This window comes from Eschscholzia californica, unplaced genomic scaffold, assembly GCF_041429995.1.
Source record: "Eschscholzia californica isolate CP2 unplaced genomic scaffold, dmEscCali1.0.p SCAF_1, whole genome shotgun sequence".
NCBI classification, from domain to species: domain Eukaryota; kingdom Viridiplantae; phylum Streptophyta; class Magnoliopsida; order Ranunculales; family Papaveraceae; genus Eschscholzia; species Eschscholzia californica.
The window spans coordinates 18,533,945-18,558,569 of NW_028238198.1; the positions used below are offsets into that span (position 1 = coordinate 18,533,945).

The 24,625-nt window shown below is 36.1% G+C and overlaps 4 protein-coding genes across 21 annotated transcripts; 2 read left to right on the forward strand and 2 right to left on the reverse strand.

The window, feature by feature from the left end:
* Nucleotides 1-918: 918 nt before the first annotated feature.
* On the forward strand, nucleotides 919-2,663 carry LOC147564830 (B3 domain-containing protein Os01g0905400-like). Its single transcript, XM_086639860.1, has 3 exons — nucleotides 919-1,234; nucleotides 1,587-1,792; nucleotides 2,367-2,663. Exons 1-3 carry the CDS (start codon nucleotides 919-921, stop codon nucleotides 2,661-2,663), a joined length of 819 nt encoding a protein of 272 aa, XP_086495986.1.
* Nucleotides 2,664-5,593: 2,930 nt separating this feature from the next.
* On the forward strand, nucleotides 5,594-9,181 carry LOC147564831 (B3 domain-containing transcription factor VRN1-like). Of its 10 annotated transcripts, none has more exons than XM_086650312.1 (5): nucleotides 5,594-6,096; nucleotides 6,706-6,805; nucleotides 6,917-7,237; nucleotides 7,776-8,072; nucleotides 8,688-9,181. In XM_086650312.1, exons 2-5 carry the CDS (start codon nucleotides 6,716-6,718, stop codon nucleotides 9,006-9,008), a joined length of 1,029 nt encoding a protein of 342 aa, XP_086506438.1. In that variant the 5' UTR covers nucleotides 5,594-6,096; nucleotides 6,706-6,715; the 3' UTR covers nucleotides 9,009-9,181. The 10 variants fall into 10 exon arrangements, with proteins under 10 accessions (XP_086506438.1, XP_086506452.1, XP_086506412.1 ...); XM_086650326.1 differs by having other exon boundaries at nucleotides 7,785-8,072; XM_086650286.1 differs by having other exon boundaries at nucleotides 6,917-7,223; nucleotides 7,708-8,072.
* Nucleotides 9,182-11,217: 2,036 nt separating this feature from the next.
* On the reverse strand, nucleotides 11,218-16,423 carry LOC147564832 (uncharacterized). 9 transcript variants are annotated; one of them, XM_086650195.1, is made up of 4 exons: nucleotides 15,260-15,417; nucleotides 14,828-14,875; nucleotides 14,020-14,535; nucleotides 11,218-13,942 (listed from the first exon to the last, which is right to left on the reverse strand). In XM_086650195.1, the coding sequence occupies exons 3-4, from the start codon at nucleotides 14,052-14,054 to the stop codon at nucleotides 11,644-11,646; spliced, it is 2,334 nt and encodes a 777-aa protein (XP_086506321.1). In that variant the 5' UTR covers nucleotides 14,055-14,535; nucleotides 14,828-14,875; nucleotides 15,260-15,417; the 3' UTR covers nucleotides 11,218-11,643. The 9 variants fall into 9 exon arrangements, with proteins under 9 accessions (XP_086506321.1, XP_086506303.1, XP_086506295.1 ...); XM_086650177.1 differs by having other exon boundaries at nucleotides 11,218-14,535; nucleotides 15,260-15,439; XM_086650169.1 differs by having other exon boundaries at nucleotides 11,218-14,620; nucleotides 15,260-15,439.
* A 369-nt stretch (nucleotides 16,424-16,792) lies between these two features.
* LOC147564833 (uncharacterized) lies at nucleotides 16,793-17,749 on the reverse strand. The gene has a single exon (XM_086639951.1). It carries the CDS (start codon nucleotides 17,747-17,749, stop codon nucleotides 16,793-16,795), a length of 957 nt encoding a protein of 318 aa, XP_086496077.1.
* Nucleotides 17,750-24,625: the final 6,876 nt, after the last annotated feature.

The following is a 24,625-nucleotide window of genomic DNA, read 5'->3' on the forward strand; positions in this document are numbered from 1 at the left end:
ATTCTGCAGATGCTTGCTTTTTCACTTGTGCAGATACTTGTCTATGTTGTTTATTGTTAGAACCGTCTTTCTTTTCCATTTTATCTTTATAATCCTTAGTTGTTGTTTTTTCCTTTCATTCATTCTTTTTCAACACTAATAAATACTATGGAGAAACACTTGACACCTTTTACCCATTTTCAAAAATGGGTCAAAACTCCATATGGGGAAAGACCATGAAGACTTTTTGGAAATACTATTAGTTTTTATTGATCTCTTTCCCAATGTGTGATTAAGAGACTTCTATAAGTACTATGCTCAAGTAATCTTCACTAACTCAAATTGAAAAATGGCAAAATGTTTAGATGATTTCAGAGATTGGGAAGAATACACATACTGGACCAGATTTCACACTCTTCATTTCTTCACAGTTCTTCCAGAAGACAAAGATCCCCAACTACCCCATGTAAGTATTTTTTTTTTTTTTGTTAGTCTGTTTGTTTGTTTGTCTCCTTATTTCCATAATCTAACCGACTTGAGTCTGATTTGTTTGAGTGTGACTTCTTTGAGTCACTACTTGTTCTAGTCCAGATAACAATAGTTATTATAGTTATTAATGAGATTATCATTTTGTTCATATGATAATATCCAAAATTGTGATTTGTTCTACGAGTACTAACATTTTTCGAATAAAATAAAACGCAGATACTTCCACCGAAGTTTGTAGAGAGTATAGGAAAAGAATTAAAAGAGAGTGTCTTATTGATTGGTCCAAGTGGTCATTCATGGAAGGTTGGATTACATAGAATCAAGAGTGAAGAATGTGGTATTCAACTTTACTTACAAGATGGGTGGAAAGATTTTGTTAAAGATCATAACTTGAAAAAAGAAGATGTTTTGTTTTTCAAGTACAAAAGAAATTCTCATTTTGATGTTTTAATGTTTGGTGAAAGTTTTTGTGAGATTGAAAGTACAAATTTTATAAGAAAATCTAGCTGTGGGTGTGATAATTATCAAGATAACTGTCGAACAACAAAAGGAAGAGGGGATACGAACACATTAGAAGTTACATTTTCTGAAAATTCTAGTTCAGAACCATTGAAGAAGAAGGCAGGAGAAGAAGAAGCCATTAATAACCCAACACAGACTGCAACTCGACCTGCTATTGCGACCACTTATAGCAAGAAGAATATAAAAAATAAGAGCACTCAACCTTCAAAAGGGAACAGTAAACCTACGAAAAAGGTCGAACGAGGTATATATATGCTCCTTTTTAGTTATGTTTATGACATTTTGTGTACTTATAAGTGTTTATTTTGTGCAACTCCGACCGCTACTCTCTTCTTGAGTAAGAGTTTCTAGTCCGTTAAAATGAATCGATGATCCAAATTAAAAGCCCAACTCAAGCGCTCTGACTTGGATTTTTGATAGACAAATCTATAGGGTTAACTGTGGTCTCATAGACTCAAACCCAAACCTCTTAGTATGTTAGATAGGTGCACAGCTATTAGCTAAAGCCAGTGTTGATTTTGAGGACCTTTTAAGTTGGGGTTGGGTGTGAGTTATTATTTTTAACATTCAAATGTGATGTTTGGGAAATTGACCAGTATTTGGTATTTTGGAAGAAGGTGGAGATGAAATCAGGAAATTTGTGACCACAAATTCTTTGCAGTTGGTGTCAAAGAGAAGACAAGTAAGTGAGGCAGAGGAAAATAAAGCATATGAGTTGGCTGAAATTGCAGCTTCTACTTGTACAAGACCACATTTCATTAAAGTCCTCCATCCTGCATCTGTCTCCTACAGTTTTCAATTGGTAAGCTCTCTTTTCTATTTTACATTTCATTTTGGCCCCAAAAGGTACTTCCGGAAAAAGTTTAAATTTTTTTAGCCTTTGGAAACCAAATCGAACTACCGGACACTTATGGGTGTCAAACCAGTGAGTTTGTCACAAATTAGAGGCCAAAACGGAATTAACCCTTTTATCTATCCTCTATCATTAGTCCGAAAATTGTCTTGTTTGGTGCCTATGAGAAGAGAATGTGATGGTCAGGAATCAACATTCCAAAATAGCGTTTGGTGTTTCAGGAATCACGTTTGGAAGGGGAATGTTATTCCTCCTCAAGTGGAAATCGCAAAGCTTGGGGTTGAGTTGGTTTGTGATTCTTTTTCCCTTCAAATCGTGAAAGAAATAATTTGTGGACAAAATTACCTTTTACTATTTATATTTTTTGACAAAATTATTTTAGAATAACCCCTCATCCCAACAACTGCAACTTTTTTTTTGTTGAAATACCAAACTAATTTTGATTCTGATAAACTAGGACGAGAAGATAACAATGTCATATTTTTATTTCAGCTACAGTGTATAATAATTTAGATATTTGCAGACAATGAGGGTTGACGCAGTAAGAAACATTTTACCTACAAAAAGCACTAATGTCATGCTTCGCTTAGAAGGCAAGAAATGGAATGTTAGATATTTCTATTACGAAGTCACTTCACGTGGATGTATAGCGGGTACAGGTTGGGCTGAATTCGTATATGAAAACAATTTGGAAGTAGGAGATGTTTGTTTGTTTGAAAAGCAGAGCGAAATAATCTTCGATGTCCAAGTTTTTCGAGTTGTTGATGAGATTGTTCCTCTCAAAATCGACATAAAGAAGAAAAGGAAAAGAGAAATATGAGGTAGTCAAAGGCCCTTTGAGCTGATTAAAGAAGTACAACCAAAAGAGAGAGAGAGAGATCAGTGTGTTGTTTCTTTTATATTATTATTATTATGTTGACAGCTCTTTTAATGAAAGAATTCAAGGCAATATACATTGTCATGTTTTTTTTACAAACGACCACGATACAGATACCTCGCTGGTATGAGCATGTATTATGCATACTACAAAAAAGGAAGATGTCTCTTCTTACAAATAGCCTACTTTTTTTGCTTGCGAATGATCATTATTTCGAATGTTGTTTGATATATAGGTCGTATAATGGTATGAAAATACTTAGTGAAGTCAAAATTTTGGGCATCCACTGTGAGTCATGGGCTTATAAAATTGAGACCAAGACTGAGATAACTGGAATTTCAATGGTGGAAACTGATGGGTATCTGTAACGCCCCAAGCCTTAGCAGTTGCCGATATTGTCCCCGCTTTAACCACCTCACACTGGTACGGGGTTTTGTCCTTGGCGAAGGCACCACAAGCCTACCCAAAAGGCCTCGGTACTTACTAAGCTTGAGCTTACACATATAGCCCAGTCTCTGGACACTCTTGTGAGCAATGTGGGACTATTACAATACTTTGTAACGCCCCAAGCCTTAGCAGTTGCCGATATTGTCCCCGCTTTAACCACCTCACACAGGTACGGGGTTTTGTCCTTGGCGAAGGCACCACAAGCCTACCCAAAAGGCCTCGGTACTTACTAAGCTTGAGCTTACACATATAGCCCAGTCTCTAGACACTCTTGTGAGCAATGTGGGACTATTACAATCCCCCACCCTCAGCGAAGAGCCGTCCTCGGCTCTGATACCACTTTGTAACGCCCCAAGCCTTAGCAGTTGCCGATATTGTCCCCGCTTTAACCACCTCACACCACGCTGAGTGGTGGCTAAGTGAGGACAAAATCGTGTATGTGGGGGGTCCACGATGTCGCTGCGTGCTCTGATAGGTCGGGCGAATCGCGTGTCTTCGCCCAATACCGAGGCCTCTTGGGAGGGTCGTGGTGCCTTCGCCAAGACAAAACCTCACACCACGCTGAGTGGTGGCTAAGTGAGGACAAAATCGTGTATGTGGGGGGTCCACGATGTCGCTGCGTGCTCTGATAGGTCGGGCGAATCGCGTGTCTTCGCCCAATACCGAGGCCTTTTGGGTAGGCTTGTGGTGCCTTCGCCAAGGACAAAAACCCCGTACCTGTGTGAGGTGGTTAAAGCGGGGACAATATCGGCAACTGCTAAGGCTTGGGGCCTTTTGGGTACGGGGTTTTTGTCCTTGGCGAAGGCACAAGATGACTACATTTAAGAGATGAGGAAGCAGAGGAGTGGCAAGGGAGAGATGGGACAATATCAGCAACTGCTAAGGCTTGGGGCGTTACAAAGTGGTATCAGAGCCGAGGACGGCTCTTCGCTGAGGGTGGGGGATTGTAATAGTCCCACATTGCTCACAAGAGTGTCCAGAGACTGGGTTATATGTGTAAGCTCAAGCTTAGTAAGTACCGAGGCCTTTTGGGTAGGCTTGTGGTGCCTTCGCCAAGGACAAAACCCCGTACCTGTGTGAGGTGGTTAAAGCGGGGACAATATCGGCAACTGCTAAGGCTTGGGGCGTTACAGTATCAGTAGACTGAACCAAAATTGGATATTATAGCACTGCCCCATGATTTTTGGAACCCATGAATTTCTATTGCATTATAAGATCGGGGAGAGATGAGAAAACTAGTCAAGTTGACGTATTAGGCATTCAAGACCATAACCCATAACTAGGGGTGGAAATCTGGCTGGGTCGGGTCACCACGGGCTTGCTCCTTATTGGATTGGCCCGGTCAGGTTGTAGTATTTTAGGTTCGTTAATGTTTTCAAGCTGATTCGAGCATCTAATTTTTAAAATCTTAGTGTCCAAATATGTCTGTTAAATTTTTCAGATTTCTTGAGTATCACACCGTCCATATTCATATTTATGCTATTCAAAAGGATATCGGTATGACACATTTATGCTACTCAAGAGAGCGGAACCTTCAAACTTTATCCACATCGACTCATGAATGACCCAATAGTCCACTTGAGCTTAATAAAATTTCATAAACGCATGAACGGGCGGACGTCAATAAATGCGTGATGTCTCTCAAATACTATCTATCAGACAAGATTCAGTTAGCACTTCAAAACTCAACCTCAGACGTGTTTATTTCATCAAGTCGGTCGGGTTGACTCACCTTCGTATTTGAGAAGTTCACGGGCACTAACTACTGATTATAGATTTACCTAGTTATTTTGTCCCATCCCTACCCATTAGTTTGTTGTATGACTTTCAAAAAATCTGTAGTTGTAGATTCTAATTGGGAGAAGTTAGATTACCTGAGAATATAAAGATTCTTTCATGATCTTTAAAGATTGCAAACGTCTCTCTTTTACTGCCACTATCTGTTTCTTTCTATCTTTTCATTGTCATTTGTCAAAATTATGTTGTTGGAAAAAGGGAAACACTGTTGTTCAAACTTTTCTTATTTCATCATCAACAAAAACCCTAATTCCTTCATCAAAAAAAAAAAAAAAACAAAAACCCTAATTCTACTCATCTCAAGCATTAGAGGTATAGAAAAATGAAAAAGATCAAAAAGTGTTCAAACAACACAGGAAGAAAGCACCCATCCTTCTTCAAGATCGTGTTAGCTTCCAATTTTGATCAAAAACTGGTAAATTAATTCTTCTACCCTTTTCAAGTTTATTATGCATGTTTCAACCCATAACTTTTACTGACCACTTTGATTCAGAAATTGCCCCAAACTTCATTACTTCACTTGATTCAAGCTTTCTCTTCTTCTTTCTCTCTCTCTCTCTCTCTCTCTAACTCTTTCATTAATTTGTGGTTGTTGAGCTTCATCAATGGAGTAACTATGAAGTGAGAACAAAACCAAACCACTTTCTTCTCCTACACAAAGAAATCGATTTTTAGAGAAAGAGTCTGATCAGTAGATATTAAAGGCATCTCTGTTTTATTTCTTTCACCTGTCTTTTTCTTACCTCATTTTCTCTCTCTTTAAGTCTTATTGAAGCTCCACTGAAGAACTAGGGTTCAATTTAATCCCCCAAAGGTTAAGATTATCAAACTCATTCTCTTTTGTTTCAGAATATGATTTTTGTTTCCTTAGATCTACAATTTCTTTGATCAGTTTTAGTTGTTGCTGAGTAATCATAAAGAAATAGTGGGTAGGATTTAGGGTTATTCTAGATTTGATTTTCTAGTGTTATAGTACTAAAAATTTACCCTTTATCAATTTAGTAACATATGATGATTTGTTTAGTTTCTTGTTGTGTAATCATAATTAGTGGTTTAAGTAACCAAATAAGTGGTTAGGGTTTAGGTCATTCTAGATTTGATTTTTCAATGTTATAAGATACTCATGTGTTAGGTTTTATTGAAGAAGGATAATGAGTCCAGAGATTAATCTCATGAATTCAAATTAGTATTTCTGAGTGATAATAACTAGTTTATTGGGTTGATTCCATTTGATCTTCTTCAATTCAAAAACTTAAGTTATTTAAATGTCTGACCCAACAAATTTCTGGTGGATAATTTAGTGGTTGGTGTGTTTTTTTCTCTCTAAGAATACTCAATTTGAAACTGAAGAAGAGATTAGCTGATTTGACGATCTCAAAAAAGAGTAAATCACGCTAAATCACTCGAGGGTATTTTTGGAAGAAAACTATTGACTTTAACAACATGTGGACGGAGTTAGATAAAAGGGGGCTAACTTTGAATTTACGGAAAACAAGGGGTCAAAAAGGAAGCTGGTCATAAAATAAGGGGCTAAAATAGAAATAACTCAAATATCTAAGAGCTCTAGATTCTAATTCAGAGAACTTATTGGATTACCTGTTTCTTTCTATCTTTTCAGGTCAGTTGATGCAGTAATGTCTTTGTCAAAATTATGTTGGAAAAAAGGAAACACTGTTCAAACTCTCCTTATTTCATCAACAAAAACCCTAATTTACTCTACTCATCGTCTCATCTCAAGCAGGTAGAGAAAAATGAAAAAGATCAAGTGCTCAAACAACACAGGAAGCAAGAACCCATCCTTCTTCAAGATCTTGTTGGCTTCTGATTTTGATCAAAAACTGGTAAATTCTTCTACCCTTTTCAAATTTATGCATGTTTCAACTAGTAATCTTGTTTTTTTTTCTTTCTTATATCTTAACTTTTTATGTTAATTAAAATAATGTCCTGAACAGAGGATACCCAGAACTTTTATTGAGCACTTTGATGGGAAATTGCCCCTTAAATCAACCCTAAGAAGTCCTACTGGAAAATCATGGAACATAAAAGTGAAAAGAATTGGTAAATATGTTTGTTTTTGTGATGGGTGGGAAGCTTTTGTGAGTGGGCATTCTTTACAATTTGGGGATTTCTTGGTTTTTAAGTACTATGGGGAATCAAAGTTCAGTGTGAAAATCTATGGAACAACTGCCTGTGAGAAGAAAGTGAATTTGAAACATGACAAAGAAGTAAAAGTACCCACCAAGAAGAAACTCAAACAAGGTAAAAAAAGAAATGTTATTTTGATATTTCATGCATTTTGATTTGAGCTTTTCAACTATTATGGCAATTTAAGGACTTCTAATTTGGAGCTTTGCTTTTGGAGTAAAAGAAAGAAGTGGATAATTACTTAATCTTACTCATTCTTGTGTAGTTCCTGATTTTGGTACATGTTCTTTTCTTTCTTCAAGAAATCCATGATTTTAGTTAATTCTTTCTTCACATTTATGACTTATGAAGAATGTCTGAATTGGGAGTATGTGAGACCCAATTAATTTTAATTTTGATCTCTGAATCGAGGGATAGATTACTGACTCGGTTTAAATTATTCTTTATTCTTCGGACTTGTTAAACATGGTGCATCGGATTCAAAAGAGAAAACAAACACAGTGGTGAATCATTTTCAGATGAGACAGTTTTACTGTTTTAGATATTGTGAAGAAAAAAAAAACATAAAATCCGCTAATCAATTTTTTTGGTGATCAAGAAAATGATACAGATGATGATGAGGAGGAGCAGGAGGAGGAGGAGGAGCAGGAGGAGGAGGAGGAGCAGGAGGAGGAGGAGGAGGAGGAAGAGGAGGAGGAAGAAGAGGAGGAGGAAGAAGAAGAGGAGGAGGAGGAAGAAGAGGAGGAGGACGAGGAAGAGGACGAGGAGGAAGAAGAGGAAGAAACATATGATGATTTAAACCCTAAATATCGATTGCATTTTGTGTCAAGGAGACGACAAGTGACCGAGGAAGAGCAACGTAGAACATATGAACTAGCTGTTACAAGTGTAGCTGCTTTTCGTGACAAGCCACATTTTATTAAAGTCATGGTACCCTCTTACGTATCCCATCGTTTCTATCTTGTAAGTTTCTCTATTCATTTATTTTCTTCCAATTTCATTCATCAATCATTTTGCCGCGCAAAAATCTCTCTTCGTAGTTCAGCCATCAACTGTTATTGCATTCAATACGTAGGTAGATGGAAACTTTAATTTCAAACTAGCTAGCACCTACAGTTTCGGTAGAGGGAGCTGCCATAAACAATAGGTGTGGAAGTACAATGAAATGGCACAATTCTAACATTAAAAAAAAACGAAACATTTGAACATCTCAACAATGCCTTTGAGATGTATGCCTAAGTTTTTCTGTGTTGGTAGCTAAGCATCAACGTTTTATTATATCAATGTTCTACTCAAGTTGAACCCTTTTCTTTGTTTAGGAAAAATAGACATTGTTTTTTATGACTGTGTTAACTTAGGCGAGCTTGTATGACAATTTAAGGTTTAGGGTTTAGGGGCTTGGCGGCCTAACCGGACAAGGACAAAAGTAATGGCCTCGACCAAACAGGGGCGATATTTATGGAGGAAAAACCCACGGCTGGACTAGCTAGCTAGTTTCAAATTTAAGACTTACTTCGAAGATCATATCTAAGTTTTTAATTGATCTTCATCATTGTTGCGTGATTTAATCTCTTGCAGACAATTCCTTTCCAAATAGCCCAAAGGTATCTACCTTGGAAAAATGAAGATGTCATCTTTCGCTTACAAGACAAAGAATGGCCTGTCAAATACTATTGTTACAAGGACAAGTCCAGAGCTGCAATTTTTGGTCTAGGTTGGACTGATTTCGTATTACATAATAACTTGGAAGTAGGAGATGTGTGCTTATTTCAACGTCCTGTTCGAAAGTCCAGCCCATGTGTCTTGAATGTTCGTATATTTCGAGTTGTGGAAGAGGTAGTTCCATTGAAAAAGGTCACATATGGCATGATCATGAAGAATAGAAGATCAAGACGGTAATGCTTGTAGAGAGACGTTTATAAGAGGGTGAAATCTAGGGTTTGGAGAAACGGCATCAATGGAGAGGTACTAATATGAACAATCTAGGGCAAGTAATGTATAATGAATTTAGCTTATGCTAATGTTGTTGTACTTTTAGTCTTATTTGTAATAGAAATTTCTATCATTTGCTACTTTTGGGTTTTTCGATGGCAATGTTGGGATAGTCCCACATCGGTTGTGGAAGGCATCGGTTGTCAATTTGCAAGTGTTAGGGAAAGCCTCACGTGTTTGAGCTAACTTTAGAGTGACGCTCAGGGATCTACAACAAGCAAATGGAAGGTTTTCAGACCTAGATGTCATATGTAGTCTATATGCACCCAAGAAGTCATCAGAAAAACAGTCGGATATAAGGGCAGGAAACATGTCGGCGTTGACACGGTCGGCTACTTTTTCATCAGTCACGGGCTACTTTTTTCATCAGTCAAGTATGGCTAGAACTTCTTGCCTCACTACCCATAATCCATTTATAAGTTCTGGCAGGAGTATGGCAAGATCTTCTTGCCTTACTGCCCACAATCCATTTATAAGTTCTTGAAACAATACGATCGCTGTCGAAGAAGATAATCGAATAACTTATAAATGGAATCGGTTGCTTTAGTGAAGACAGAGAGATCTTCTTTTGGTCACTATAATCGTAGGAGGCTCTTTCAGCCCTTTTATGTCATATGGTAACTAGTTGACCAACCTTGTCACTTTATATAATTGATTTTATTTTTAGAAAATAAGGGTCCATAGGTTTTAAGTCCAAAATAAAGTTCAAAAAGGGTTTAAGGTCCAATCTTCTCAGAAAATGGATTTTTAGTCCTTTTCCGTTTTGAAGAAACATTGTTGATACATAATGTGTTATGTATGACACATATAAAGGAAAATGAAATAAAGTATGAAAAAATGAAATAAAGTATGAAACTTTAACAATAAATAACAGGTAATTTATGAAACAAAACGAGAATCGATAAACAGAAAAACACTGTAACCTTGACATATAAACATACTTTAACTAAGTTGGACTAAATATCCATTATAATTATTATTTTGGCTTAAAATCCTATATTAATATTAGGGTGGATTAAATGTGTGTTTAGGGGTAGATTTTTGGACTAGAAACTCAAAATTTAAGAAAATAATTGATTAGTTTATATGAAATCTAAAAGAGGAACTCTTCCTGATTAATTCATTCTCTATTAAAAAAAAAAAAAATTTTTTTATACAATAAGGATGGTTTGTGAGTCATATGGATCCAAACTCCAACTTGTAGGAGTTGGTATTGTTTGTATTTAATTTGGGCAGCTACATCTCAACAACCCATAATATCCCCAAAAGAAATACTATATGTTTTTTTTTTTTTTGTTGAAGGAGAAATACTATATGTTACCAACTACCACTTCAGATGTTCTATTTAAAATAAGGGTTTATTTTGGATGGACCCCCATTTATTATATTATTTTTTCCAAATCTTGATGACTCTCAGTTGCCTAAATAAACCTCAGATTACAAAATTTAAATTAGGGAACAAGGTGAGGAAAAAAAATACACACAATAATGATCCGATTTTTGTGAAGATAATCTATAAAAAAAAAATGGACCTCTAGTGACTAAATAACATAAACAGGAGAGAGCATTGGTGATGGTCGGGTTCGACGATCCGCATTCTTGATATCATCAACAACCATATCTAACACTCTTTCATAACTTACTAAATCCAACAATCATAATTGTGCCATATATGTATGTGTTTAGAATCATGTTACAAACTTTTCTTTTTATACTTTTACTGGTCATCTATCATGTCTTAGAAAGAAAGGTGGAATGACAGCAAAACTCAACTTTAGGAGGAAGAAGATGGTCTAGCTTTTTATTAGTATTTTTTAATAATTCCCTCTTTCGACGAGTCTATATGTTGCTTTACAGGACCTATCGACACAAACAATCCAGATCTTGGTCAGACTCATAGTCTTCAATCTTGAGAGAGAGAGAGAGAGAGAGAGAGAGAGAGAGAGAGAGACGAACCAGACACGCTCGAACCTGATTCATGTGGTGGGCTGAGAAACCTGACTCGCAAGAAAGACAACTCTGACCATTTCTCAGACCACCATTTGCAAAATGCATTATATCTCTTGTTTTCATCCATACAAACAGAAACAGAAAGTGAGCTTATTAGGTGGCATTATGAATTCAAAAATATTCTAGCCATTGAAAAGATATAAAGATTGCAAAATAATGCAAGGTTCTCTATCTATCTGCCCCAATTTTAGTTCAATTTTTGGGTCACAAATTTGGCCTCTTCTAGGATGAATGTACATGAACCCCCAACAACAAAATACCAAAATACATCCATGAAAACACAAGGAAAAAATTGAATGCCCTCAAAGAAGAAGCAAAAGAAACAGACTCTCTGCACATAAAGAATTCCACTCACCTTTTTTATCCGTCCAATCTTTTGCTTCTTCTTCATCATCCTTCACTCCTGAAAAACAAAATTACATCTCGAAAGTACGGGCACAAGAGTCATTGGTGACAATCGTTCGCACCAACCCACCTTCCGTTGTAACTGAAAGCGAAAAACTTTATATCGTTTTGTCTTACCTTTGAATTCTTATGTTTCTATTCCTTCTGAAATGGTGGGTAATAACCCTTCTCCTTCTACGAAACAAGGATTAAGAAACTTAGCAACAAAAGCCCACATCTTATACACATCTTCGAAGTTTGTGAGAAAGCCGAGAGATGCAGTGACTACTTCAACTCTGATTAACGCCTTTTTCCCGCCACTGTTTTTACCGTTTGCTGTTGAGTTGCATAAGAGTGTGTCATCTATATCTAACATTCCTTTATGCTGTTTTGGATTATCCCCTATCCGAATATGACTAAGGAATCCAATACCAAGAGACATTCCGTTTTTCTCAGCAAGTTTCTGAACAACTTCCGGATTAATTTGCCCGCCTTTATTATCTCTCAGATTAAAGGCAACAGCAGCACCCCTTTCATACTTTATTTTCGGGCCATAGATTTGAACGAGAGGGATTCCCGGTCCTCTATCGGAACCAGGTAACCGTAATTGCAGTAAAGATGTGACGAGCCAGTTGATCAGATAACGTAATCTAAGTGTGGTCTTGTTGAGACCCAACATATTCACATGATCAAGATGCCGACACATAATTTCAGGTTCTCTTCTATTCCAGTCATCTCCGTCCCATTCTTCTTCATCACTCGTGGAATCTTCGTCTCCGAAGGTAGTCGATGCAGAAGCTTCTCTTGGATCTAGAGTCTGACTTTGATGTTCTTTACGATTTTTGTCCACACTAAAGGATACCCTCCCACCCATGCTTAGTACTCTTTCACTATCTTCAACACCAAAAAATCGCCCCCCACCAATTCTGTTGTTTCCTTCCCTCCTCCCTAACAGCCTAAACTCGCCTTCGGTTTCTCTCCTTATAGCGCTTTCTTTCGTCTCTCTACAAAGCTCAGAAGTTGAGCCGTTCTCATGGGCTGCATTCTCAAACCAAGAAGTTGGATTACTGAGTCCATTTACAGTGGAATTTGATCTGGAGTGGGGGTCGACTATTTCTTCTCTGATTTCATGTTCTTCCTGGATCTCTCTTACATGGTGAAAATCTGAATCAGTTTCAGTGAACTGTTCTTCAGGGATTTCCTTGACAAGCTCTAGTTCCTGGGAAACCGACAACACCGCTGCATCAAAAGATATGACATTATTTCCATTATGTCTGAGGTTATTAACCCCTCTATCATCAAAGATCGGGCTTCCAGATATTCTTGATACGGGTTTGGGAGAGGTTCGTTTCTGATTCTTCCTGCTACTAAACCAAGTTGGAGGCAAGGGTGAAACTGGTTTTGGTCTGCTCAACTGGCCAGAATTGTCTGACCTATACGGGCTCTGACCCAAATCGATCCAGAGAGAATGATCCGATAATTCATCTTCGCTGAAAAGTGGGCTCCTCATAACTTCTCCAACTGAAATACTATCGCCTTCTTCAAATATGGTGCTTGCCCCATCTCTCTCAGAGCTGTTATCTTGCTCCATATCCTCTTCAAATACATCTCTCACTTGTGAAGAAGTGAACACACCAGAAAAGGCAGGTAACTGTGACCCTTTGTTAGTTTCTGGAATCAAATCTTCATTCCCATCAACCTCTTCATCTTCGATTCCTGCCAAAACATCCAGACCGTCCACCGAATCGCTCAGATACTGTGGAAATACTGGAACAATCCTCACCATTCCGGACCCGGCAGTTCCACACTGGTTCTGAAGACTTGACATCACAGATTTCTTGATAAGGAGACATCCAAACCCAGTGGGATCAGAACCAAACACCCGATAAAACGATGTGATAATAAAGTCTGGCCTAAAGAGAGACAACCCGAGTGAGTCCATGTCCTTGGGACCTAATGAACCAGCATCGAGCAAAACATGCCAATTGTTTTGCTGAGCCAATGCCATCCATTGGTAAGAATACTTAGCTCCAGTAACCCTAGACTGAACAGGAAAGACAAAAAGCCCAGCTGCAGAATCCTTCTTCCTCCGTTTCTTCGTCGAGATATTCTTTTTCAATTCAGTAGAACAAAGTTTAAGAGTCGGCCATTTAAAAGAAGCACTATAAATTTTTGCACCTTTTTCCTTAGCACTCTGAGCCATCCAATTCACAGATTGACTCTCATAATCGAACATAGTTAACAATTTTTTGTTTGTTTGAAAAGGATAAGATTCAGCAAGCAATTTAAACGCAGACCCTCTACTAACAGTAAAAACAAGTCCATATTCGTTCTCGGGGATGTTCAAATAATCCATAATTCTACTCTTTATATCGTGTTCGGCCGTGCCTTTCTCCGCACCACCATAGAGAGCATGGTTGCTCAAATTCGCAGTTATTTCCGACAAGCTAAACGCACAAGATTCCCAATATTGAAGTGTTTGAAGATAAGAAAACAATCCAAATCCACAATAATCAAGACATACCTTGGCTGGATACTCTGAGAGATGCCCATACTCATTGGATCTTAGCTGGTCAATTCTCTCGGAAGATTGAAACTTTGGGTACATAGTAAGAAACTTGTTGAAGGATTCATGAAAATCAGGGATTGAATCTTCAGTATCGAAGATTCGATCAGCAGCAAGAGCTGTAGCTCGAAGAAATTCCTTCTGAGCATGAAGTCTAGCAAGAGATCTTGACCTTCCTAAACTTCCTTCTTGATTTGGAGATTCAGAATCTATATCTTGAGATTTAACAAGTGACCCATCTTCAGATGCTTCTTCAAGAGCTTCTCTAAGTTTATTCTCTTGTAACTGTCGAAGGATCGATGGCTTTCGGTTCCCTTCCTCTGTCATACCACCAGACCCATCTCTTCCTCTTCTTCCCTTTTTGTCTAGAATAAGTGAAGCACAGTGAGATATGGGCTTCCATAGTGAAAGATGCATCAATGCTTCCCTCTTCTTCTCTCTATCTATCTATCTCTTTCTCACTCTAGAATCAATCTGTTCCAGAAATGAAAATCAGTACAAGCTCATAGCTTTAACCATCTATTCAAAATTTCAAACCAAACCCAGCAAAGTAGATGTCCTACAAAAAAAGAGAAGAAGAATCTCAATCCTAATTTAAGCAGTGAAAACCGCAGATATTCAATGAAAGATTTGGTAACTTTAGTTGAAATTAAAGCATAATCTTTACTTTATTCAAAAACATTCAAACCAGAAATTCTTCTACTAACAGCCAAGAAGAATAGTAAGATATGAAAAGAAAACAAAAGGAAAGAAATTCATAACTAACCTGATTTAAGACAAACTTCAACTCTGGTTATTCCTTCTTCAAATAACCCTAAACCCAGAAGATCTCACATCAAAAAGACCTTAAATTTCATAACATCAACCCATTAGGTAGGAGATAAACAAAAACCCTAATTCTTCCTTTTCTCTTACTAGATGGCAAAAACCAGAGACTACCCAGACCTTGAAACTCAAAACCAGATCCGTAGGACAAGGAAGGCTGTAATCCCCTTTTAAGAAATTAAAACCCTATCCCCATAAATGTAAAAGAAAAGGGGGAAAAAAAGAAAGAAAGATTCATGAAACCCTAATTAGAATTTCATCCCAGACTCAAGAAAAGAAAGTTCCCCTCTCTTTTTTTTCTACTAGTAGATAGAAAACAATAAAATAAACAGTGAGAGAGATGAGAAAAAAACTTCAACAACCACTCACCAACCTCTTTAATATAACTCCTCTACTTTCTCTCTCTAACTGTTCTTCCTCTGCAACAAAATTGAAAGCAAAATTCTTCTTCTGCTTCTTCTTTCACAGCTCAGTTTTGATATTTGGGGTTAAAAGAGAGAGAAAGGTCAATCCGGACATGTTAGCAACTTTGCATTGATTGCATCACTCAACCATTATTACTCCTTTCCTTCTTTCTCTCTCTCTAGACTTTTGGTATAATTAGAATCCACTCCCTATTATTATTCTCTTTGAGTCCCTATAATTTCTGTATATTACTCATAGGTTTCTGAATGTCAATTATTCGTTGACTTTATTATCAAAACGTGATATACAGCAAATTAGAGAGAATATTTTACACAGTCAAAGTACTCAAGTAGTCAAGTCCAATTCCATTCCTTTTTTGGCAGCCCACCTTAAGTTTACACCCTTCTTACACCCAACCTAAAGATAAATTGTGTTTAAAGACAGAATACTATTAATTGTGTTTTAAAAAGGAAATAGTACTTATATTTTATGATAAATACTCCTATTTTCTTTTCATTTAAATAACTTTTCTTCTTTTCCATTTTTGAACTTTCAACACTTATTTAGATTTTATTAGGTTTTCGTATGTCAATACTAAGATGCATATGTCTGCAAATGTTTTTGTGATTTTGCTATAAAATTTGATCCATCTTAAAAACATATCTCAACCCCAAGAGAGTGAGGGTACCTTCACAATTTGTATTCATAGAATTGCCAATCCATAACAAAACAATAAAATGGTTAAAATACTGGGATCACTAGATAGGAATCACTAGAAATCACCCTATATAGTTGAAATTTTGGGTACTCAGACTTTTTCTTTGTACACCAAACAAAGTTTGAATCGAGTTCTAATATCATTTCGAGTGTGGAGATAGAAGATTACCATGAACTGTATTGCACATTAGTGTTTCGTAAGAGAGGACGCATTGAGAGTTTCGTTCTCAGTTGAATGTTAGAATCCAAATGCAAGAGATAAAAGTGTGTCTGCAATTCTCTTAGAATCGTCAATCCAACAATAATTTATTGATAGTCTCCGCAACTCTTTCTATTAAATCAAACATTAAAATCATTAAATATTGTGATTACTAGAAATCACGCTATGTAGTTATAATTTGCGGTAATCACATTCTTTTCTTCGCACACCAAACACTGCTATATAATGGAGTCTGCATCGAGTTCTACTGTCATTTTGGACGTGGGGGTGAAATGAGATTATCATGAATCATATTGCACATTAATGTGTTGTAAGAAAGGACACATTGGGACTTACATTTTCAACTGAATACTGAAATCTAAATTCGAGAGATAGGTGTGTATGTGATTCATTTTTCCAGTTGATATCTTTTAATTAAAAACTTAAATATCTACCGAAAAATCTTTGTTATTTCTCAAACTAGACACTAAAATAGAATGTTCCCATCACTAGAAATCACATTACAAGAATTCAATTGATAATAGTATTCCATTGTTTTTTTTGTTGAAAGAGATATATATAAAATTAAGCTAAAAATCCATTACAATAAAGTTTAGCTAGAAAGTAAGGAACATGCTTCCATTTCATCTCATGGTTCTGTCGCCTAGCCCACTTGGCGAGAAGATCAGTCTGGGAGTTTTGGGATCTTTTCGTATGATGGAATATGATACTGTCGAGCTTTGAGGTCAACTTTCGTATGTCTTGTACATGAATTTTGGATTGCCATGTAACAGCTTGTCGATGATCTTGGATATGCTTAATGATGCTTTGGTTGTCGCTTTCGATGATGACCTTTTGATATTTTCGATCAATTGCCCATCTGAGACCGTTGAGTATGGCGATTGCTTCACTTTCTTCACTATTTCTTGCCCTGGAAACATAAGCTGCCGCTTCTATGAATTTAGACTCAGAGTCATGGACTACTAGTCCAGTTCCTATCGAGGTATTGATTGAAGTGAAAGAGGCATCTACATTAATCTTCAGATATGAGTCGTTCGGGGGTCTCCATTTTTCATCCTTCATCTTTTTTGAAATGGAGATCTCTATCTGTTTCTCCGGGTAACTATTGATCGTGTTAATGATTTCTCTGGTGTCAGCCTTCACATTCTTGAAACAGCTGTCACATCTAGATTTCCAAATGATCCACAGAATAGTAGCGAAATGAGATTTGTTTTTATTATTACATCTATGTTGATTATTACTCCACGAGAAAATCCAATCCTTGATCGATTTAACATTTTCAACTATGATATTAAAGTGAAACCAAATATTTCTTGCAACAGGACAGTGTAGGAGTGCGTGCTCTAAAGATTCAATGCAGGGGCATAAGTGGCAGTTCAAGTTATTTCCTATATATTTACCAATACGGTTTTTAACAGGTAAAGCGTTATGACAAATTTTCCACAGGTAAAGCTGGACCCACGGGAGGACCGGGAGTTTCCAAATGAAGTTCCAATTTAACTGTTCAGGGTTAGGGGTCATATTAGCCCTTCTCATATGATTATATAAGGATTTAACTATGAACTGTCCAGACTCTGTCAGAGTCCATCTGATTTCGCCTTTTCTTTCGTTATAAATAGGAATAGCTTTAATTAAATTTCTCGTGTTCTCATCGAAATTTTCTTCGAGTATATGGTCATTCCATTGTTGCTAGCCAAAAATACTACGTAAGTGATTTTAGCACCATTTCCCCTCTCTCTACTAGAAAAATCACCTTTATTTCTAACCAAACTAAACAATAAAATAAGACGTTCTCGTTATTATAGATCACACTACAGTAACTGTATTCCACTGTTGCTGGTCAAGAATTTGATCTAAGTAATTTTACCACCATTTCTTAATCTACTTTTTTTTTCTTAATTTATTTTATTTATTTCTATGGTTAGGATGAAACAGAGTTTTTGTTGGTTTACATAAACAAATATTCCTTTGGAGTGGAGTGGTGGGGGGTCCACCAATAACAATATTTCCTCACTTTTAATGGCTAAAGTCAAATCACTTTTTTCATCAAAACATAACAAAGAAAACTTACACTTCCATTTAGGTATCAATATTTTATTTGATAATGATTTTTAACCCCACTGCCCTCTTTTTTTTTTGTTGGCATCTTCACAACAAAGAAGGATGGGGATTTGCCTCTTCCATGGCCTCTTATTTTCTTACACTAGAAATGGACAATAATGATATGAGACAACTCTAGGATTAGGTTTTCCATTCCCTTCACCACTCCTAACCTATATATGCCTCAAAATATTTGGTGACAAGTATTCTTCTTTTTTTCTTTTTGGTGAAATTGTGACAAGTATTCTTTTTTTTTTTTTTTTGTTGAAATTTGTGACAAGTATTCTAGTGAGACAAATATTAATGAGATGTATATAAAGAGTCTTTATTGTTGGCTAGAAAAGTCATCAGTGTCACAAATTTTCTATAGACGTGAAGAAATTTTTGTAGATCATGTATGTATTTCAAGACGAGTAGTCGCTAGAAAATTTGTGACACTAATCACGTCGTAACTACCTAGTCAGTCGACAAATTATCAGTCAATTATTTTAGTGACACTACACAAAGTTACTTCGCTAAAAACTCTTTTAAGCAATTAAGATTGAAAAATTGGTCAATATTTATAAGACTAATGGACAAAGGTAGATCGACTGTGATGAGAGTCAACTCACTGGAACAACATTCTCCAATATCAACTTCTCGGATAGTGAGAAACTAACTGTATGGATGGCTTCTCAACAAAAAAAAAAAAAAAAAACTGTATGGATGGCTGGATGGATGGGTTCCACACACTCTCCTTGTTTTGGAGTGTGTGTGGAAGAAATTGATGAGGTGGTGTTAGAAAGGGCCAAAGGTTGGGTGCATATTTCGATTTTCTGGTCGTCTTACTCTTCCACCCCACCTAATAAATTACTACTTTTATGCTACTAATTTTTTTTCTATTATATTTATTTGACTTTGTCTCCCTAATCATCTTATAAAAAAAACTAGGGTTTATTCCACTTACAATAATAATATTTCATATTGGGCAATAAAAATTAGCAATTTCATCATTTTAGATTTTGGTTGCCCATTCATTTTTACAGGTTTGACCTAAAAAAAAGTTGGGAAACATCTAAATATCAATATATATACATATATATGTGTGTATGTGTGAATGTAGCAAGGGCAACAAGATTCTCTCGTTTATTTTTCTTTTTGTCGATCTACTTTTTTTCCCCCTTATCCCTTCTTGGCTATACTATTTGAGTATTTAAAGATTTAAAATCGCATCAAATAAAATGAGAACTGAAAAATCATCTAAAAACTTAGTTAGAGTTGAACTCTAGTATATTTAAATGATAAGAAGACTAGTTAACAAATAAAATGGTAAGGCCAATAGTTCAACATAAAAAAACATGGTAAGGCCAATGTTTCATGCCTTGTATTTAGATTATTATTTGATTATTATTGACTTTCAAAGAGATTAGCATTGACGTACATAGACTATTAAACTAAAGTTATTCTAATAAAACACAACTTGTTATGGGATTTTCATCTGAAAAATTAAACTAGAGTTGAACACTTCTCTTATGTCTCCACTCATCTCTTCACTCTATCCCCCTTCTCAGTTCTCACTAATCTATACCTCTACTATTTCTGACACAGACGGATTTGCTCTGTCGTCAGTAGCCCTCTTCATGTGGAACAAAAGAAGTCTCAGACATAACGTACGGTTCACAAAATTAATGAGTAGAGAAGATCAAGAGAAATGACTGTGAGGAAAGAGTAAGGAGAGACCAAGAGAGCGTGGAGAATGATAGTGGAAGTGGTTGGAGGTGGTGGTGACGGCATAGATTAAGAAGGGGGGTTTTTGCAAAAAGATCAATGAGGGAATTCTCCAATGAATAGCTTCCTAAACATTTCTGTCCTCGTAAAATCAAACAATTTACACGACATCCATTAAAACTATTGTGCCCATAAGGGAACCTTTCGTGCTCATAACAACCCTCATATATTACCATTCAAGACCTGGTATATGAATGAGTAAGATTCAAATCAGTTTGGTGATTTTACAGTTCAAATTAAAATTAGTCATTCAGACATGGTATATAATAACAAACATTTCAATTTTCAGTTAGGCTTCTCTGACTAATTTTATATTTTATTTTTAGATTTTTATAATCTGCAACAATGGGGAATTAAGAATTCAACTCACATAAGGTTGGTATTGAAATCTGTAATACCCTTGTTGTGTAATGTGTATCCAAAATTGACCTAGTTTGTTTGCAATTCCCCAAAAATTAGAGATATTGTTTGATTCTCTTTGATTTACTTCTACTCTGGATTCTTCCCTAGTTGTCGACACACATTTTCACTCTAGTGTTTCACTACCCACTTTCCTTGTCAACTTTAGAAGAAGCCAATCCATTTCTTTATACATATTCTACCATTTTTTTTAAATCGGATCGAAATTTGTCTGTTTACATCTTGATTAGTACATAATCTGAAAATATAGATGGTATGATATTCTATTAGTAAGATATTTGATATTATTCTCGATATTTTACAAGGAACATATTTTAACCGAGCAGTTGAATTTATAGAAATCAGATAATTAACATGACATAGAATATATAGTTCAATTATAAAGCAGTTGACGATAACTTTTGGTTCATAGTTAATAATGTAATGTACATTTTTTAATAGATAAATCATATATACGTAGTAATTAAATGATATAATTGACATTTTTTAAGATTGTAATCTTCTTAATAAATCATTGATTAAAAATACACGCAATAACTGTATTTGTCATAAATAAAATAGTGAGTCATGTCTTCTGAATTTGGCCTACTAGTGATAATCTAAAATTTTAGCTCGACTTGGATATGTTGGTCAAATCATTTTCTATGTCAATCTAATATGCTATTTCTAGACAATCAACTAAATGTATCGTTTCAATCATCATTTTCAAAACTTAAAAGGAGTTGATGCCGTTTTTCTATTTGGATTTCAAATTTATTGATAAATTAATATTCAAATTTTAATATCTGATAAATAAACTAAGAAAATATTAATGACCAAATGTAAAGTTTTAGTTCACTTGTTACTGAATTATTACATTATAAAACCCTAATTTAAGAGGATTAGTAAAGCACAAACATATAAGCTTTTTCCAAGGGTGGGTATGATTGAAAGTAACAAAAGCTTCATTAAATTGGGTGTAATGAGTGAGTAGACTTTCTTTTATTTAAAAAAATGCTCACTTTGGATCCTTTTCTTACCCTTCACTTTCTATGGTCTGTCTATATCATTTTTCAATCAGGCTTAGTGGGCAAAAAGAATGCTCTTTTACTTTCTTTGTCTTTGAATTGCTATAATGTTTTCAAAGTTTTGTGGGCAATTTTGGAATCCTATCACTCACATCATCTTTGTTTTGGAGAGAGACTTTTACTTGCCCAAATCTTATTTTATTTATATGTGATGTATGTACGTTCAAGATGTAAATGATTTATCTGAATACTCGAACTCTTTTTCTTTTTAGATGTATTCAAACATAAAATCATGTTGTTTAAAAACTTGGAACGTCCACGAAATTTCTTTTTTGGTGTTGTTAAACAAAATCTATTTATTCATGCTTTTGTAGGGCAATTATCGGTTTCGACGTCCGGAAAACATGCACTTTGGATCATTTTTAATTTTTTTGTATAAACTTACAAGACAAGTTAAACAAAGGCCTCAAAGCAAGATTTTTTGCACGTAGTTAAACTCCACACAGTAATATTTAGATAGATTGTGTCATCAAGTTGGTTGTGCCCATATAGTTTTTTTTTGTAGTTGCAAAATGCCCATATAACTCTTTTTTGTTGCAAACAAAATGTCCATATAACTAAACAACATGATTTTATGTATGAAAACATGTGGAAAGAAAAAGAAAGGCCTTCAAATATTCAGATCAATCATTTACATGTGGAATATATGAGATATAAGAAATTTCATCAAAAAAAAAAATATATAAGAAATAAGATTTGGGCAAGTAAAAGTCTCTCCCCAAAACAAAGATGATGTTGAGTATGTGCCCATATAACTAATGTTTAATAACATCTTTAGAGAAATGTTGTTTGGCCTGAGTTGGCGGCCGACTCTGAACCGAGTGGTGACGCGTAGGGCAGTAAACGGTAGTTTACGGAATTGAATATAGGCATATCGCATAATATCCGATAATTATCCGACAGATATTATATATCAACTTTCGAATTCGACTCCAACAATATTTGTCTGAAACAAAAAAATTAGTATGAAAATTTTTAACCATTATATCTAGATAATAAACGATGCAGGCGCATAAACGTGTGGGCCCACGTCCACGCGTGCCCACACCCTATTGGGTCATAATAGTAGTTTATTTAGTAGAGGAGAAGTTACTTTAATTTGATATTTCTTTAATTTTAAGTTTCTATGTTTGAGTAGTTTATTATTTTAGGAATCCTAGTTTGAGTCTATCTAGGAAGGTTTATTATCTTATAAAAGGGGATCTAGTCTATGTTATTATTCACCTTGAAGAGAAAAACAATTGAAGTTATTAAGAATTTAAGTTTAGTTAATCGTTTCTTACAGTTTTCTTTAATTGTTCTTAGTTTATTTTATTGTTCTTTAATTATTCCGCTGCGTCTACATCAAGTGGTATTCAGAGCCATTTTTTTTACCCAATCACAACGGTTAATCCTACCGTTCCTACTCCAACAATCAAAGAGAAGACACCAACTTTTGCCTCCGAATGGGACAACATCAACAAGAAGTTATCCTCGGTTACAAAATTGGAAGAAGCTTTCGAAAATTACAAGAAGGAAAATATGGAAAAATTCGATCAAGTCAATGATTCCATCATGAAGTTATCTAAACAACTCGAAGGCATATGTAAGTCTCCCTCTTTTACCACCACTCCTTCATCTACTACTTCCATTCAAACATCATTACCACAACCACTCCCAACCACAACACCAATTTCAAATCCCCTACTTGGTCAACCTAACACTAACCCATGCCCGACCACTTTCCTCCCACCGATTCACATCAACCCTACATCACCACTCTCACCGGTTTTCCCATTAACATACATAAACCCTACAACCACACCACCTTTTTCCTTCAACGACCACCAATCTACTACCAACCCAAGTATAACCCAACCATACCCATTCCAGACCCCTCGGCAATATTATTCACCAAGCACCATTCCACTCGAAACCCACCACCAAAACCGCAACTCCGAACCCTCATCTCTACCGACACCACCACCATCCACCGCCCAACAACCCACTTCTTACCCGACTTCCATTAGTCCACCAACAGTACCCACCAACACTTTCAACATCCCAGGAAGTTCCAACACTTATGCCACTAATCCAACTACACACACACTCTTTGGTTTTACAATATACAACCCATGTCCCACAACACCCCCACCATTCCACTTTACCTACAACAGTATACCACCCACATCTTCTACACCAATTCAGACCACCAATAGAACTCCACACATTACTAGCCCCCACATAACCGCACCCTACCCTCCATTCTCAAACCCACTCTTTCTCGAATCTTTCGCAAACATTGGAACAATTGGCCAACCCATGCTAATATACCATCACATACCCGACCATCAGCCCCCAAACCCTACTTTTTTCGAAAACCCACTACCCACTGCCACATACCCTACAACACCATTAACCACCCTGGGCCACTCAACCCATAACCAACTCAGCTTCTCCCAATTCAACTCTTATAACCACCCACAAGTTTACAATGAGGAACAACAACTACAAGCACCTCCACATCATCTTTCTCCTCATTCTCTACAGGAACCCTTCTCCAACCAAACATTCCACCACACATATACAAACCCAGAATTTAGTAAAGGAAAAGAAGAACAAAAAGCAATTATCAAAACCCATCACAACCAAGAAGAAGAACAACAAGAGAAACAATTAAGAAAAAGAGGAACAAGAAGAACAACTCAGAATTTTCCGAATCAATTATGTCCCACATCGCCGCTTTCTCTATCAAATCTCTTCCTACCAAATTTTCTTCAAACAATTAAGAAAAAGAGGATCAATTTCCCAATTCTTACAATGAACCTATACTCAATGGTCAAAGATCACATACCAATTGAACAACTTCCATCTAGGTTTCACATATCAATTGAAGAAAACAAACAGTGGGCTCCAGGTATTGATCACGTTAGAGTACATAAACTACATGAAGATGAACTTGGAAAAGTCAATTTTGCGTGACATATCTACACTACATGGTTCCATATAGATATCTTAGTTAGCGATGGTTATGCTCATACTTTGGCTATTGATGAAGTATTTT

Excerpts from the sequence above, each read along its gene's own strand:
- LOC147564833 (XM_086639951.1), bottom strand. The coding sequence starts at position 17,749 with ATGACCCCTAACCCTGAACAGTTAAATTGGAACTTCATTTGGAAACTC.
- LOC147564831 (XM_086650286.1), top strand. The coding sequence starts at position 6,716 with ATGAAAAAGATCAAGTGCTCAAACAACACAGGAAGCAAGAACCCATCC. Across the intron at positions 6,806-6,916 it reads CTGATTTTGATCAAAAACTG|AGGATACCCAGAACTTTTAT; the intron begins GTAAATTCTTCT and ends TGTCCTGAACAG. Across the intron at positions 8,073-8,687 it reads TATCCCATCGTTTCTATCTT|ACAATTCCTTTCCAAATAGC; the intron begins GTAAGTTTCTCT and ends AATCTCTTGCAG.
- LOC147564830 (XM_086639860.1), top strand. The coding sequence starts at position 919 with ATGTTTGGTGAAAGTTTTTGTGAGATTGAAAGTACAAATTTTATAAGA. Across the intron at positions 1,235-1,586 it reads TACGAAAAAGGTCGAACGAG|TATTTGGTATTTTGGAAGAA; the intron begins GTATATATATGC and ends GAAATTGACCAG. Across the intron at positions 1,793-2,366 it reads TCTCCTACAGTTTTCAATTG|ACAATGAGGGTTGACGCAGT; the intron begins GTAAGCTCTCTT and ends AGATATTTGCAG.
- LOC147564832 (XM_086650155.1), bottom strand. The coding sequence starts at position 14,478 with ATGCATCTTTCACTATGGAAGCCCATATCTCACTGTGCTTCACTTATT.